Raw genomic sequence first — 16,053 nt, forward strand, 5'->3', positions numbered from 1 at the left:
CCTTTGTATGGGAACTCGGGGACTGGCGACCGCAAGTCGAGTGCGTAGTGCTGCAAAATGGGGAGCACGAGCACAGAGTGGCGAGTGGCCAAAAACCCACCTTGTACTTCAGCTGCACACAATCCGCCCCTGTCCTGCTTTTCGCCACTGCCGATGGCATGAAAGGCCTTCAAACCTGCAGACCTTCAGAGCCAGCCACTACTGGGAAAGGACCCTCGCAGGCCGCAGCCAGGGAGTGGAATCACGGGGCTGAGCCCGTACTCCCCATTAGTGTCCCTACTGCCCTCCAGTGGGGGGGGGGGGGGGGGGGGGTTGGTTTGCCTCCGGAAGTTGCACCTTAAATATTTTCGGCTCGGCCATTTTGGCTGTTTGCAGGTGGTTTTTGCACTCGCTTGATTCCGCTGCTCTCGCTTCGCAAATAAATCACGCCAGCACTTTTTCAATCGGCCCTGTAATTTGGTTTCACCTTGCCGCTGCCAGGAAGAAATTAATTAAAAGCTTTTTGTTGTCCTTTTGTCCGGCTGCCCAACTGCCCAACTGCCCTGGCCAGCGTGTTTGTATTTACTCATATAATTTTGTACCAATTTGTGGCAGCGATGGTTCCTTGTTTTGGTTTCGTTTCAATTAGCCCCGCCTCCTCCGCTTTTCTCGCTCTGCAGTTTAAACAGAAATTAATTCAAGCTGTGTTTGCTTGCGGTGTCATGCTTAAAAATGTTGACCCATTCACCACTAAGCCCGGAGTCGTTTCCAAAAAGAAAATAATCCGATACCCGCGGTGTTTGCCCGGGCTAATGAGTTAAATTACATCCGCTTCCAGTTGGCATCGTGGCAAAACCAGTGGCAGAAGTCGTCAAAGCTCTGGGGTAATAATGATAAGTGCGACTGTTTGGCGAGTGGCTAAAAGTTGCGACTTGCAAACATAAATCGCAACTAAATTCAATTAACTACTTGTGTCTGCTTTCGGGGGAACAGTAAGCTCATCTGCTAGAGGTCTCATAAAGTGACTAGACCACGGAACAGAATGTTGATTAGAACGGCTTGTAATTGAATATCGCCAAAAGCGTTTCCCGCCAATTTCCCTCTGTACCAATTGTGAGTGGAAGTGCCATTGTGTGGGCAAAGAGTTCCTAGCTCGCTGCCCAAGAAAGCGTTCCTATGCCCTTTGCTCGTATTAATTTCGCCTGTTCATCCTTCGCTGATCGTCCAATTAAGGGAAGTGTTGAGCGCCTCTCTCTGCACTTCTCACGTTGCCCTCCTAAGTTTCAACTCAGCCGATTGCAGGCCAACTTAGTCTTGCGCCAACCATGCGCTGTCAGTTTCTCAGTTGCTTTCAACTTGAGAGGGACTCATCGGGCAGAAGGACGTTCACCTGGCTACATATTCGAATATTGAATTGAACTCTGACCTGAATGACCATCATTGCCAACAAAAAGTTAGGATGACTTCAGTAACTTCATGCTTCGTTAAGAACTGCTGTCCATTAAACTACTTTTGGATTTACATCAACTAATTTATAATTGATACGGATAAGAAACGAAATGTCTGTCATCTGTGCTCAGTTTAAACCCAGTTGTTTCAAGTGTCGTAGGTTGGATGTTTAAATATACACCGCATCGAGTCAATTACACAGCGGCTGTTGTTTGTGCACCATGGCGCCGACTGAAATAGTTTGCGCATCAAGTGAGCTTCAGAAGTACCCCATGTAATTACCAACCCATCTTCATCCGTATCCGCACCCTCACCTGCCTCCTCATCTGTGCTCTAATCCCGAGATAATACCGCTGACAGGTGAACAGATGAACAACTGAACAGCTGAACAGGTTGGCCACTCACCGTTAAAGGACACGAACCGAACTATATTTACGAGACGCCTTATAATGGCCGCATTGAAACCCACTGAGCTGGCAAAAAGTAGTTTAGTCGCTAAATAGTTTACCCCGCATCAGTCTACCTCACCAACATTATCAGTCATATGGCTAAATATAGTTGGCCCGGCCCACTCGGCCCAACGGCCCACACAGCCGCACATCCTGCCACTAAAAAAGACAACAAATGGGACCGGTTTGCAGCTAGGCCGCTCGCTTAAGTGCCTGCAAATTGCACTGGCAAGAGCGGGCTGGGACCTGGAGAGGTCGAATGGATGGTGCGAGTCCCTAATTCAATTGTTTGTAATGTTCCTGGACATTTAGAGTTAAATGCTTGCTTACACATAATACCCATTAAAGTACAATAATTACCCATTAAAGGTGATGTATGTGCGCCCAGTCTGGGAGTTCTGAGCCCCAGGCCAGTGGATTCGGGGAGGTGGGCGTGGGCAATTTCGGGAGATGGGCGTACGGTTGGTTGGTATGCGAAGCTTGCCGGATTATGGTGCTGCGCAAGTGGCCGTTCCATTTTGTGGCCCACCCGAAATGGGCATGTATAACAGCAGAGCAGAGCTTGTACAGCTGAAACCAAGTCTCCATCAGCATAGGATCAGCATCTGCTCTATTCGAAATGGGGCTTCTGCATTAATGCTTTTGATTAGAAAGCTTCATACCATTGTACAATATATAAAGTTTTCCCAACTGTTCTGTGTATTACAATACTTTAAGTACTGTCTTCACTATTTAGATTATCATCAACCCTGCTGAGCTGCTCCAGTAACAGCTTAGTTTGTCTTAGGTATCCTGCAGCCTTGGGAACACAACCAATAATAATTGTGCTTCTGTAGTCAAGGGCATCTGAAATGAAGCATATTGTGCCGTTCGAGAAGTTCGAAATCAAATGAGCAGCGCACATAAAGCTAACTGAATTCGATTGGCGAATCGAGAAATCAAGCCACGAGACGTTGTCAAAGAGCATACGTAAGGACAAGGCCTCACCGTTCAGTGGGTATCTGCTAGGACCAGCGGAGGCATAGTGGCCACAGTGGAACAGAGACGGATCAGAGATCCCTGGCAGGCCGGCGCGGAAGAACCAAGAACCTAGCACCATGCATACGTATGTGCATCTATATACCATAAGTTCTGAATCCGGTTGGCTCCTGGCAAAACGACTCAAAGGACCCGGCGACACAAAAGTTTGAGAAAAAGCCTGCGAAAACGAAAAAGCCGCAAAAATAGTCCGGGGAACAATAACACAGCTCTTGGCCTCTTTGGCCCTGATGCCACCGTTGGTGTTTGTGTTTCAGTCCTCTGCCGTTCAACGGGGCGTATGGGAAATTATTTTTACAATTTCAATGTCAACATGATAGGCGAAGGCCGAGTGTCGGAGCACAGTCACTAAAAGGCTGCGTTCTTGGGTTAACCAAAAAATACGGTCAAATGAGGGTAGAAAAATAAGCGAAAAATACGTGAGGCTAAATAAGAAGAAAAAATTGCGTATACGCCGCGTGGCCATGCTCCAGATGACTTTTGCGCAGCGGGAAAAGAAAGGAACTGGAGGCGTGTCCAACTTAAATAAAAACAATGCGAATGAAGCAGGGAAACGAGAATGCAAATAGAAAGTTGCCACAAAATGATTTGCCACGACACGTACAGAGCCACGCAGGGATTTCCCGAACCCGAACCCGCAGTAGAACCGGGTCGGCCGGGGGTGCATGAAGCACCACGTCAGTCCAACATTAAAAAATCATTTTCAATAAAGTTCTCCAGTCTGCCAGGTGTGCCGGTTCACCCAACCTGCTTCCTGCTGGAGACTCAACTGCTTGCACCTAGTGCATTCGAGGCAGACTGCCGACCATCAGCTACCGGATGGAAATGTTTAATATCAAACGCTTATTTTCCACTCCGGCTTTGTCCTCTTATCTGGATTTGTTTGGCTCGCGTCTTTTCTTAACCTTGATTGGTTGTAGGCCCCAACTTGTCCCGGAAGGAAAAAAAACAACAATCATGAGAGAATTAAAAAACAATACAGAAACTCAACAAATGATCGTGCGAATATTGTAACAATAATATGTGTGGCACACAGTGCATGCCACTTTACGTGCTGTGCAAATTGGATTTGCGATAAATAAACCAAATGTCTGCGGGCCACGAAACTTTCGCAGCAAAGCAAGCCAATAAACCAATGGTGGGAAATCCAATTCGCACAGCAAATTGGATAACAATATATGCTCGAAAGGGCTGCGCAGCGTATCCAATCGTTTTAACAATTAAAAGAGCGAGCAACTTTTTCAGTGACCGTTGCAGTCCATAATTTGTTCAATAATCCATGCAATTACGCCGCAATTAAAAGGGGTTTTTTCAGCAGTTTTGTCAAGCCGCTTTTGCAGTTGGTAATACAGTTACATTTTTTAAGTAAGCGCATTCCAAATGCTGGGGAGTTTTGAGAAGTAAAAAAGTTATTAAATATGGTAGACGCGACAAAGTGCTGGTGGAATACGATCGGCTTTGCCATAACATATATACGCATGTCTTGACTAAACGAATTCAATAGCCTGTTTCTACCACTTGCTTAGAGCAAAAAGAACTTATGGAAATGTAGCCAACGATGTATAAACGAATCTGAAGGACATCGATGGCGATGACAATAGAACCATTTATGTCCGCGCATCCAGGCCCGTCTAGTTGCCTTGCTCAAGGATACTCGCGAAGCGTGGGGAGGGCAGCAATGTCGTCGTGTCCTGTAATTCCATAATAATGCCGTGCGTGTATGTGTGTGTGCGGAACTAAACAATGGCGAAATGTCAAGTTTAATTGTTTGTCTGTCATTAGCGAACATTCACCCACATGGACGCATTCACACACCCACTGGGGCGGTGCAGCGATGCATGGATTTTTCGCTCTCTGTTTTTTCATACAATTAGGTTAGCTGTGTGTGGGTTTGGGGATGGGGAGCTGACTGGGCGGCTTGGGGCTTGCCGAAACAAAAGAATCAAATGCTGTTACAATAACTTGCGCCGCGCTTATTTGCGGCAAACTCTCTCAAGCGAGCCACTTAAACAGCCTCACGCTCGGCTGAATATGTTTTGATTAAGCCAAGTATAACGAACACATTTCAGGCAGGACGACGAGCGGAATGAGTCCTGCGAAAGTGAGTCTCACTTTCCCCAGCCAACTGCCTTCTGGGTGGGTGGGTGGCTGGGTGCCTATAGGTGTGGGCGGGTGGACGAGCGGGTGTGTGTATCCATCGGCCTAGGGCTCGTTTATGTACTCCATCGAACGGTCTGGTCAGGCATTGGTCCATGAGAGTGACATGCTGTCGTGGGAGATCTCCAATCCCATAGCCACACCCGCCTCCGATGATGTGCGTGCCCCCACTTTCTAGTGCGGGAGGGTCCTTGGAGTTGCCTTGGCTTCAGTCGTGTCGCTGGCACGCACGCAACCTCCGAAACGAAATGAAAACACAACTGGGCGCACAATGAATCCACACGGGGACTCTTGTGGTGGCCTTATGTCTCATACTTGGGGTGTTCCGATCTTCTGCCGTGGACTGCCAGCACTTCAATCGATATCATCAGCGGCATCCTTTACAGAAGCCATTCTGTCGGCTGGTTCATGAGAAAGTTTTTTCTTAAGCGAACGCAAACTTTCCTAATTTCCAATAATTTGAATAATCCTTAAATTCCCTATTTCCCACTCAAAGTCTTTTCAATTTAACTGCCGTGTAATTACGGATTGGATATCGGTGGCAGACGGAGTGACCAGCACATCACAAGGCCTGGTGCCCAAGAAACGCAAGCCCAGGAGTCCGGCAGTCGAGAATCACGAGGGACTGGGGCCTTGGCTTACGGTTTTCATTTTGGCTTGACATGCATCAGCATCATTATTTTGTGCTTTTAATGTTTTATTTAGCCCGGTTGCCGACAGCCATCGCAGTGCGGGCAAAGAGAGTGGTGGCGCAGATGGGTGCGGGTGTTTCAGGGGTCTGAGTGTGGATATGGGAATGGGAATGGGTATGGGTATGGAGAATGGGGTCTGGTAATACCTGTAAGTGGGTGGGCGCTGTCTGACCGCCTGCGAGCGTTGCCTACGTGCCGTTTGCACTGAACTCTCGCCACTCTCTTCTCCTTAGCTCCCTCTTTCTCATGCCTCGTTTTCCAACAGTTCCAAGAGTCCGCCGCTTTCCCTCCCACAGGAAGGGAGCCATTTGCAACGGAGCACTCAAACAGCAGTTAAAAAGGCCTCATTTTCACGAGCTGTTATGGGCGTGTGTCTGTGTGTGTGCAGGACGAATGTGGCGGGAACGATGAAGGAGGGAGTGGGGATCCTGACAGAGTGTGTGCCACTCGGCACATAATTGTTTGAAACAAATGTAGTGCACACACTCACAGCGGCAGCAGCAGCACACACTCATGTGCTCCGGTGCTCCTGCTCGTGCTCGTGCACCCACACAGACAAATCTGGGATATTTTATTAGGCCATTCAGTTAGTCAGTCATTTAGTCAGTCAATCAAGCTGGGCAGGCAATTAAACTTTCACTGCCGCCGTCGGAAGCCAAAGGTAACAAGAACAGCCAGCCAGGGCGGCTGCCAAGCGGGGGAAATAAACACATCAAATGGCAAACAGCCTGGCAAACAAGCGCTGGGTTCAAGAAGGTATCGGTTTGCAGGATACTCGATGAAGGGAGGACGTAGGACTGAGAATGGCACGAACGGGGGGAAATCCTTTCATATAGATGAATTCATCAGAAAAATTGAAACTGGATTAATAATAAATTGAACCGCGCGTGGAATTTAAAATCTCTGCCACCAACTGGTGAAGGGAACCGAAATTAATTGGTTTCTTAAGCTATCTGTTTTACACCTATTCGCTTTATTTTCAGGCCTATCCCAACCGAGACATAACCAACATTGTGGAGTCGTCCCACTACCAGAAGATCGGTGGCTGGTGTCGCCAGGGGGCATTGAATGCGGCTAAGTGCAAGGGATCCCACCGATGGATCAAGCCATTCCGCTGTCTCGGTAAGTATACCAAAAAAGGTTATTGACCCAATTGAAAAGTACCACCCAGATCTGAACTGATCCACTTTCCTCTGCCTCGCCTCTCCCATCCTCCATGCATCACCTACCACTCGATGACGTTTGGCCTTAGAAGGACCATTCCAATCTGATGCCCTGCTAGTTCCCGAGGGCTGTCTGTTCGACCACATCCACAACGCCTCTCGATGCTGGCCATTTGTGAGGTGGAACCAAACCGGAGCAGCCGCTTGCCAGGAGCGCGGAATGCAGATGCGCAGCTTCGCCATGCTTCTGCCCTGCGGGATCTCGGTCTTCTCCGGAGTGGAGTTCGTTTGCTGTCCCAAGCACTTCAAGAGTGAGTACAGACTACATAAACTTATTTTAAAATGAGGATGGGAGTTTCATAGAATTCGAACTAATCGCTACCTTTACTCATCACCCCCTCTTAGCCGATGAAATTCATGTAAAGAAGACCGACTTGCCGGTGATGCCGGCAGCACAGATCAATAGCGCCAATGACGAACTGGTGATGAATGACGAAGACGACAGCAACGACTCGAACTACTCGAAGGATGCCAATGAAGACGATCTGGACGATGAGGATGATTTGATCGGTGATGATGAGGAGGACGATATGGTGGCGGATGAGGCAGCTACCGCAGGCGGAAGCCCCAACACCGGATCCTCAGGTGACTCGAATAGCGGATCTTTGGATGACATAAATGCTGAGTACGATAGCGGAGAGGAGGGTGACAACTACGAGGAGGACGGTGCTGGTTCCGAGAGCGAGGCTGAGGTTGAGGCCTCCTGGGATCAGAGCGGAGGGGCCAAGGTTGTGTCCCTAAAAAACGATGCCTCATCCCCGTCGAGCGCTCCGGTTGCTCCCGCCCCCGAGAAGGCACCTGTGAAGTCCGAATCGGTCACGAGCACTCCTCAGCTGTCTGCCTCTGCCGCTGCTTTTGTAGCTGCCAATTCTGGAAACTCGGGAGCCGGAGCCGGAATCGGAGCACCACCATCCACTGCACAACCCACTTCGGACCCCTACTTCACCCACTTTGACCCGCACTACGAGCACCAGAGCTACAAAGTAAGTCAGAAAGTAAGTGTTTACGTTGAGGGCGCAGGTTTATTTATCGATGCAACACAAAACGTATTCTAAACAAAGGAAGCCCAACAGCGCCTTGAGGAATCGCACCGCGAGAAGGTCACGCGCGTTATGAAGGACTGGTCCGATCTCGAGGAGAAGTACCAGGACATGCGCCTAGCGGACCCCAAGGCAGCCCAGTCCTTTAAGCAGCGGATGACGGCTCGCTTCCAGGTCAGTCATCCTCCGTGTGACGCACTCATCTCCAGTCTCCCAATTCCCACACCCCTCTTACTCTCACTGTCTCTACTCATCACTATATCTCTGTCTCTGTCTCGCACCGAAACCCCTCTCTGTCTCCCGTTGACCACCTGCTCCATCCTGTTGAATGTTTGATACATTTCAAAGCTATGTCTCTGCATCTGAATGTGTGTGTATGTGTACGAAGAGCTTCACTTGGCATGGGATTGATAAAAAGAAGAGCCTTTCTGCTCTTTCAGTAACTAACTACTTGATTTGAAATTAATTTCAGTTAATCCACATTAATTTTTAAAGAAAACAGCCCTCTTTACTTTATGAGATTAGCGAAATTATTTACTAACGACCGAAGATCACTACATCTGTGATAATAATTAATGGAATTGGAAATTACCTTTGCCACCTGAAGTCTCTTTAGTTAAAGACCTCATAAGAAGTATAAGATGTATATAATCCATATGTAGTATAAAGCCCACTTAATCTTTCATTTGGGTTTGTTTTCTGTTTTGCTTTTAAACTCATTATCGCGCACCCTGTATATCGTAATCGTAATTGCTTATAACCTTCACATTATCGTAGCTCATTATATTCATATTTTTCATGCATCAAGTAGTGCTCATTATATTATCTGCTTCTGTTTGCTGCGCTGCGAGATCCAGAAATGGGTTAAGTAATACCGTTGATAAGGTGGAGCTTCCCATACCTCTGGACATCGTTGGGCAGTGTTTTGTGCATTTGTGTATCCATATGTATGGCAAATGGGAGCGAAAGAGGCATCAGATTGTAATCACAACAGCATTAGGAATACCAGTAACAATAACGATAATGCTGCTCGAAATCTAACCAGTTAACAAACTACCACAACATCAACGAATTAATAGATCCAATACTCATATTACTAACATTGCAAGTGCTTTGTAGTCACGCTGATTGGCATATAAACTAACTATAACTCGCCTACACCTAGCCCACAAGAGAACCTAAACGTATTCTTAGTTTTACATTTTGTTTTCGGATCTCCAAAGATCGATCACCTAAAACGGACATGAACGAACGACAAATCGACAAAGCGACGATTTCAATTTGGTCCTTATCGATGGGTGCTGTTTACGTAATCGCTGCGCATCCGCAAGCATTGCTATTACCGCAAATACATGTACATGTACATATACCATATCTACCATATACTATATAATATCATATCATATATCATATATGCCAAATATCATAGACCCTGAAACCGGAACCCACTCACAACCCGATCAGGACCTTTTCGCTCCCTCATGGCAGCACTAAAAGTTAACTACCTATTAAAAGTAAACACCCGACAAGACGCGCTACGCTTTCCCAACGCTTTCCCAACACTTTGGCCACAATCCTTCCACGAGACGGTTAAGAGTCGAGGCAATTTTTTCGAAAACTTAAGCGAGAATAACCAAAGTACCAATAGACTGATCGACAGCTGCAAATTGTTATCGATCGACGCAAATTCCCCATGCTGATAATCTTTCTCTCTTGGTGTGCAATACGTCTTTATATGGGAATGTAATTTTAGACTTCTGTTCAGGCACTCGAGGAAGAAGGCAACGCCGAGAAGCACCAGCTGGCCGCCATGCACCAGCAGCGCGTTTTGGCCCACATCAACCAGCGGAAGCGCGAGGCCATGACCTGCTACACCCAGGCCCTGACTGAGCAGCCCCCTAATGTGAGTAGATGCTCCGCCATGGAATTATCGCTGTCACGAGGTGGGCTAATTGCTTCAGTATTGGCCGACAGAGTGTGCCCACAAATATTTATTGTCAAGGACCCGATTAGATAGATAGAGGCATTGCCATTAGCCCCCCTCCATTAGAATGGCGGAAATGAAATCTGTGCTAACTCCTGTGATATCCTCTAGGCCCACCACGTTGAGAAGTGTCTACAGAAGCTGCTGCGCGCCCTGCACAAGGACCGGGCCCACGCCCTGGCCCACTACCGGCACCTTTTGAACTCTGGAGGACCTGGTGGACTAGAAGCAGCTGCTTCGGAGCGTCCACGCACTCTGGAGCGCCTAATCGACATCGATCGAGCCGTAAACCAGTCGATGACCATGCTCAAGCGCTACCCAGAGCTCTCCGCCAAGATTGCCCAGCTAATGAATGACTATATTCTGGCACTGCGCAGCAAGGATGACATTCCCGGTTCCTCGCTGGGAATGAGCGAGGAGGCGGAGGCCGGCATTCTGGACAAGTACCGCGTCGAGATCGAGCGCAAGGTGGCCGAGAAGGAGCGACTGCGGCTGGCGGAGAAGCAGCGCAAGGAGCAGCGTGCCGCTGAGCGGGAAAAACTGCGCGAGGAGAAGTTGCGCCTGGAGGCCAAGAAGGTGGACGACATGCTCAAGTCACAGGTGGCCGAGCAGCAGTCCCAGCCGACTCAGTCGTCAACCCAATCTCAGGCGCAGCAGCAGCAGCAAGAAAAGAGCCTACCCGGCAAGGAGCTGGGTCCCGACGCAGCTCTGGTCACAGCGGCCAATCCCAACCTAGAGACCACCAAAAGCGAGAAGGAGCTGTCGGACACTGAGTATGGCGAGGCAACAGTGAGGTAGGTCCCCTCGAGCTTGTGCACACCCCATTCCAGGACTAACGACTCTACTTCGTTTTGCAGCAGCACCAAGGTGCAGACCGTGCTACCAACGGTCGACGACGATGCCGTCCAGCGGGCGGTGGAGGATGTAGCCGCCGCCGTCGCCCACCAGGAGGCCGAGCCGCAGGTGCAGCACTTCATGACCCACGATCTGGGCCACCGCGAATCGGTATTTGAGCTGCGGCGCCAACTCGTGCCGCATTTGCCTAAAGCCTATCCCCTCTCTCTCTCTCCCCTCTCGTTGCAGAGCTTCTCGCTGCGCCGCGAGTTCGCGCAACATGCACACGCGGCCAAAGAGGGCCGCAACGTCTACTTCACGCTCTCCTTTGCCGGGATCGCCCTGATGGCGGCCGTTTTCGTGGGCGTGGCCGTGGCCAAGTGGCGAACATCGCGCTCGCCGCACGCCCAGGGCTTCATCGAGGTCGACCAGGTGGGTTGTCAGGTGGGTCAGTGGGCAGTAAGTTACTGCAGTACGGAAGTGGCGAGATGCTGTTGGCTAACATAACTCACGGATTTACCTCTTATTCCCACCAGAACGTCACAACACACCATCCCATTGTGCGCGAGGAGAAGATCGTGCCCAACATGCAGATCAATGGGTACGAGAATCCGACCTACAAGTATTTCGAAGTGAAAGAGTAAGCGAGATGGCGAGATGGCAGCATTGACGCGGCTGGCAAGAGCGAGCGAGTGGCACACATCAACAACAACAGTAAACGCAACTGCAGCCACTGCGATTTCAAAATGGAAAAAATTAAGCGTAATATTAAAGCAGATGGGAAGAGAAATGATTTTTTTTTTTCGTCAAATGAGCGCAGTTTCAATAAGGAAGAATGAAAGGGTAGGAGAAAGATAAATTCAATAAATGGTAATATATCTATATATTAAATTAAAGCAAGCAAGCAGAAAGGCAACAATATAAAGCAAGCAATTAAATTTAAGTATTTGAATGTTTAACAAAACGCCGTAAACATCCTTTCTAGCTCTCTCTTTCTCTTCCCCTGTCTCTGTCCCATCACCAAACACACACATCAACAGATGGCACACACTCACCTCCAACTTTGTGATTCTTCTTGAGCGCCAGCTACGCAAAGAGAGTAGAAACGCGCAAGTGAAGATCACGTGGAGCGGGGGAGGAGAGGATGGAGAAGAGCGAAAGAGCAAAACAAAAGATATTCCTAGTAAATAAATTGTCAACACACACACATCCACATTCAAACACCGACTCACCCGCAGAACAGTCACACCCCACTCACACATACAGTGCCAGGAACCCGCGGACGAAGACACAAACGCATTCATGCCTGCTTCGTAGCATATTTTTGAGCGTTTCGTGGCGTTAGAACGCTTGCAAGCCGATCGCAATTATAAGCAAAAACCTACGTCATTAATTAGAGCGGGAGCGCGAGCTAGAAGAGGAAAGCAGGAGGCAGAAACACCCACACACTGACACGGAATCTCGCACACTGAGACACTTGTGAACCCAAGAGCTACCTACGCGTACTAATCCCTATACGATCGTGCATATGCGCTTCTTGTGCATATGTCAAACTTTCTCTCTCTGTAAGCCACACACACTCACCAGAGAAGGGAACAGAACACACAAACCACACACAAGCCACACACGCATACACGCAAAATATATACAAAATATTTACAGCAAAGCCAGAAGAAATGTCCATAAATGTATTTATGTATCTATACACGAGCCACACAAAGCAAAGGTAGAAAGCCAGCCAGCTAGGGAAGAATCACGACGCTTGGCGGGCTTTGAATATAATATACGAATCAGCTATGTAACAGAAACAATGCAAAACGCTAAGCTAATTGCAGACAGAAACAAAAGAAGGAAAACCAAATATTAAAACGAAAGCGAACAAATTTTAGAACTTTTTCTGCATATTTTGTGTGTAAGTCGATGGTCGAACAAAAACAACAAGAAGAACAAAAAGGATTTCTCTCTTTTTTACGTACATTTTCACCGAAAAGACAGCACAAAACAAGACAGCAGTCACAACTCACAGCTCACACCCATACAGCACACACACACACACACTGAACGGAGCCAAGTAGAGTTGATTTGATGCATTTCATATCGAACGCTTCGCAAGTGTTGCATAATTGCCTTAGAGCCAACTGCGGCAGAAATCAGATAAGCGGGCTCGGCGAATCGCAAAATCCAGGGAGCTCGCAGCTCGGAGACGGCACCACCTGGAGTGGACGCTCCAAAGAACCCGAGGCCCAGAGATAAACCAATTCGAAACGGCTAGTTCATTTCATGGCTCGATTGCTTGGCAAATATTTGGCCTGTTTTGTTCGAGCAGCGAGATACTGTTACTCAATCAAGCCCAATAATCGAAATGCTTTCCCCGCTGAAAGCCGACAAGTGGCTGCCCTTCTCAGTTCGTTTTCCATTTACGATTTACGTTTAATTTCCGTTTCCATTGCCAAATTGGCCATTTTCATTGTGTGACTCACTTTGGCTGAGATTAAGTGAAAGCACACACTGACCCATCAAAGCTGCAATTCAAACTCAGATCAATGCTGAGATGTTACTAAATCAAAATGTTGATGTTACCGAAATCATCAAGAAGAAAGCTTCGATTTAAGCCGATATTTTTCAAATGTACAGAAAACAAAACTGGAAACTGAGACAATTCAAACCAAAATATTTGCTGTACCTCAGAATACATACATATATTTTCAGTTTCATACATTGATTTGTGGTTGTGTTTAAGTTCACTATCAAGCTTTTGATCAGTTTTAGTTTAGGCATTATTCGTAGCCCTATTTTCAGCTTAAGTTCTCATTCGAAATAAACTAAATTGTATTGGCAATTTGAACGGCATGAATCTTGGGATTGTTTAGAACACTTGGCTCTATTGAGAAGATCCGGGCAAACATTGTTACCACGTTTTAAAAGCATGGCAATCAAGGCAAATCTACGGCGCTCCGCGACACAGACATAAACAGACGCGTTATATAATGTATTACAAACATATATATATTTCAAGAGGAAAAACCAAATGGCAAATCAACTACACAAAAAGCAAATAAGAAGAAATCTTACTAGTCAAAGCTTGAATATTTTTTAATTTATTCATTAATGCAACAAGAACAACAACAAAAATGAAAAAAGTATACATATATAAAAAAAAAAAAAAAACAAAAAAAGAAAAAACAATTGATATTTACACTTAGTGAAGCAAAAAGCAAAACCAAAAAACAAAAAAAGCGAAAAGTATAAGCGAAGAAAGGAACAAAAAAACAAAAATGATGCAAATGTGTAAGAAATAAACCCCGTCCTGCATAAATAAAATTAAATAAAAGAATAAAATAAATGGAAACGTATAGAATATCATAAAGTAAAGAAGATTTACACGAAAATTAAATGCAAAACAAACAAACAAAATACGAGAAAGCAAGAACAACAAAATTATAATGAAATCGCATGTGTTTTTGTCGTAGTCTCATCATTGAAAACCAAGTGGAAGTAAATAAAATAATAATAAAACAAAAAAAAACAAGTTAATTGTAATGAGAAGAAACAGCAAATAAGAGCAACAATTTGTGTAATTCTTTTAGTCGAACTATGATTTTTGAACGAGCAGAAAACTAAGTTGGAGAAAAGTATATAAAAATTTAAATATTAAATGTACTCGAAGACAATTGTAATTGCAACAATAATTGTACGCTACATATACTATTATTAATGTGGAAATATTTCAGCATTCTGTCCTGGCGATTAAGCCCCGATATTTGATCTTCGATCGGCGATCGACGATCGACGATCGACGATCTTTGATCTTCGATTCTTGTCAATCTATCCGGTTGGATATGTTGGGCATTATTACACTATAGCCGGGGCGCAAGAAACCCAGGAAAAGCCAGGAAAATTGTATAATGTTTCACACAAAATCCAATGATGGAAAACCAAATATAAAACGTAAGAATGCGGATGAAATACAGAACAACAAAGAAAAGAAAACCAAAACAATTCTCAATGTATAATCATATAATTTGATTTTGACTTTTTGTGTTCTTTTTCGAAATATTTTGCATAAATAAAATAAAATAACAGGAAAAACAAACAATCAATCGCATGAACCCTGTTCATTATGCTAGCCACCGATCCAGATCCAGATAGCCTCAAGATTATCCATTATTTATTTCCCGCGATCGGCCATATATTTACCCGATAACCATCAAGCCTTATCAATTTTCCTGCTCCTATTTTGGATTAGCATCGATAGCACGGGGTCAGATGAAAGAATATTAAATTAAATTACGGAATTGAGCTCGTCGCTTTTGTCGGTTTACAAGCACTAATTAAGACACCATTTGATAAATAGAGTAAGTATTAAACAATATGCGCTGAATGCATATTTTGCACCCAAAAAAAAAAAAAAAAATGATTCAGAGGTTGGCCATCGTCATGAGTTCAATTCCTTTACGCGACAAGAAAGTGAAGCGGCAAGAAACCTTTAAGGAACATGAACGTATAAAAGTTTGGATGCTCCCGAAGATTAGTATTTCGAAGCAACATGATACACCTAAATAGTGCCGGGTGGAACAGGGTCTGGGTCGCCAACCAGTCCAGGAACAGAGGCATTCAACATCTAGGAGTGCCGGACTGAATTACACTGCGCATACATGTGTGCGCGCTCATTATGAGTTTAAACTTCGAGTGCGCCAACAAGCCTTTACAATAAATCACTTGAAAAGGTATATGTGAAATCAATGTAAAGCACTTCAGTCTATCAAGTGTCCAAGCATGAAAATTGACGTACATTTTGATATATGGGCGGGAGAGCTTATTCAGTTTCCGACTCGATTCAGCGTGGCTTTCTGCCGCACGGGCGTGCCTTCAGTTCGCTCCGCGTTTCTAGTCGCCTTTTGCCGCCTTTCTTGATCGACGTGGAACGCCGTGAATGTGGAGCACGGATGAAGCAGCGGACACGGCGTGTAGATAGCGATCCGTTCGGAATGGCTGGGGTGCTCGAAGCTTTGCTTTGCTTGTTTCCCCGCCTGAGTTGGGAAACTTTCCAAAGTGCATTCTGCATTCCCAAGAGTGCCCCCCACTCAAGTGGCACTGTCCCCTGTCCGATTTGTCCGCTACATGACAAATGACAAACAACACACTTGGCGGGCGTGCAGTTTCTATATCGGAACAATGTTCCCCTTTGGGCCACAGCTAGAGTGCAGT

General features: G+C 46.2%; 2 protein-coding genes across 14 annotated transcripts in view; both read left to right on the forward strand.

The window, feature by feature from the left end:
- Window positions 1-14,945, forward strand: part of LOC6724785 (amyloid-beta-like protein) — a 40,933-nt gene extending 25,988 nt beyond the window's left edge. Inside the window, exons 4-12 of one of the 13 annotated variants that reach the window (XM_016173252.3) lie at window positions 6,748-6,886; window positions 7,017-7,238; window positions 7,333-7,982; window positions 8,049-8,201; window positions 9,781-9,930; window positions 10,123-10,805; window positions 10,869-11,016; window positions 11,095-11,289; window positions 11,382-14,945. In XM_016173252.3, coding sequence (XP_016037545.2) covers window positions 6,748-6,886; window positions 7,017-7,238; window positions 7,333-7,982; window positions 8,049-8,201; window positions 9,781-9,930; window positions 10,123-10,805; window positions 10,869-11,016; window positions 11,095-11,289; window positions 11,382-11,489 — 2,448 coding nt within the window. In that variant the 3' untranslated portion in view covers window positions 11,490-14,945. The remainder of the gene's footprint in view (window positions 1-6,747; window positions 6,887-7,016; window positions 7,239-7,332; window positions 7,983-8,048; window positions 8,202-9,780; window positions 9,931-10,122; window positions 10,806-10,868; window positions 11,017-11,094; window positions 11,290-11,381) is intronic. The other 12 variants (XM_016173260.3, XM_016173254.3, XM_016173259.3 and 9 more) reach the window with 12 other exon arrangements.
- On the forward strand, window positions 329-6,740 carry LOC27206943. Its single transcript, XM_016182715.2, has 2 exons — window positions 329-2,312; window positions 2,354-6,740. Exons 1-2 carry the CDS (start codon window positions 2,254-2,256, stop codon window positions 2,631-2,633), a joined length of 339 nt encoding a protein of 112 aa, XP_016037557.1. The 5' UTR covers window positions 329-2,253; the 3' UTR covers window positions 2,634-6,740.
- Window positions 14,946-16,053: the final 1,108 nt, after the last annotated feature.

The sequence above is a fragment of the Drosophila simulans genome, chromosome X, assembly GCF_016746395.2.
Source record: "Drosophila simulans strain w501 chromosome X, Prin_Dsim_3.1, whole genome shotgun sequence".
NCBI lineage: Eukaryota > Metazoa > Arthropoda > Insecta > Diptera > Drosophilidae > Drosophila > Drosophila simulans.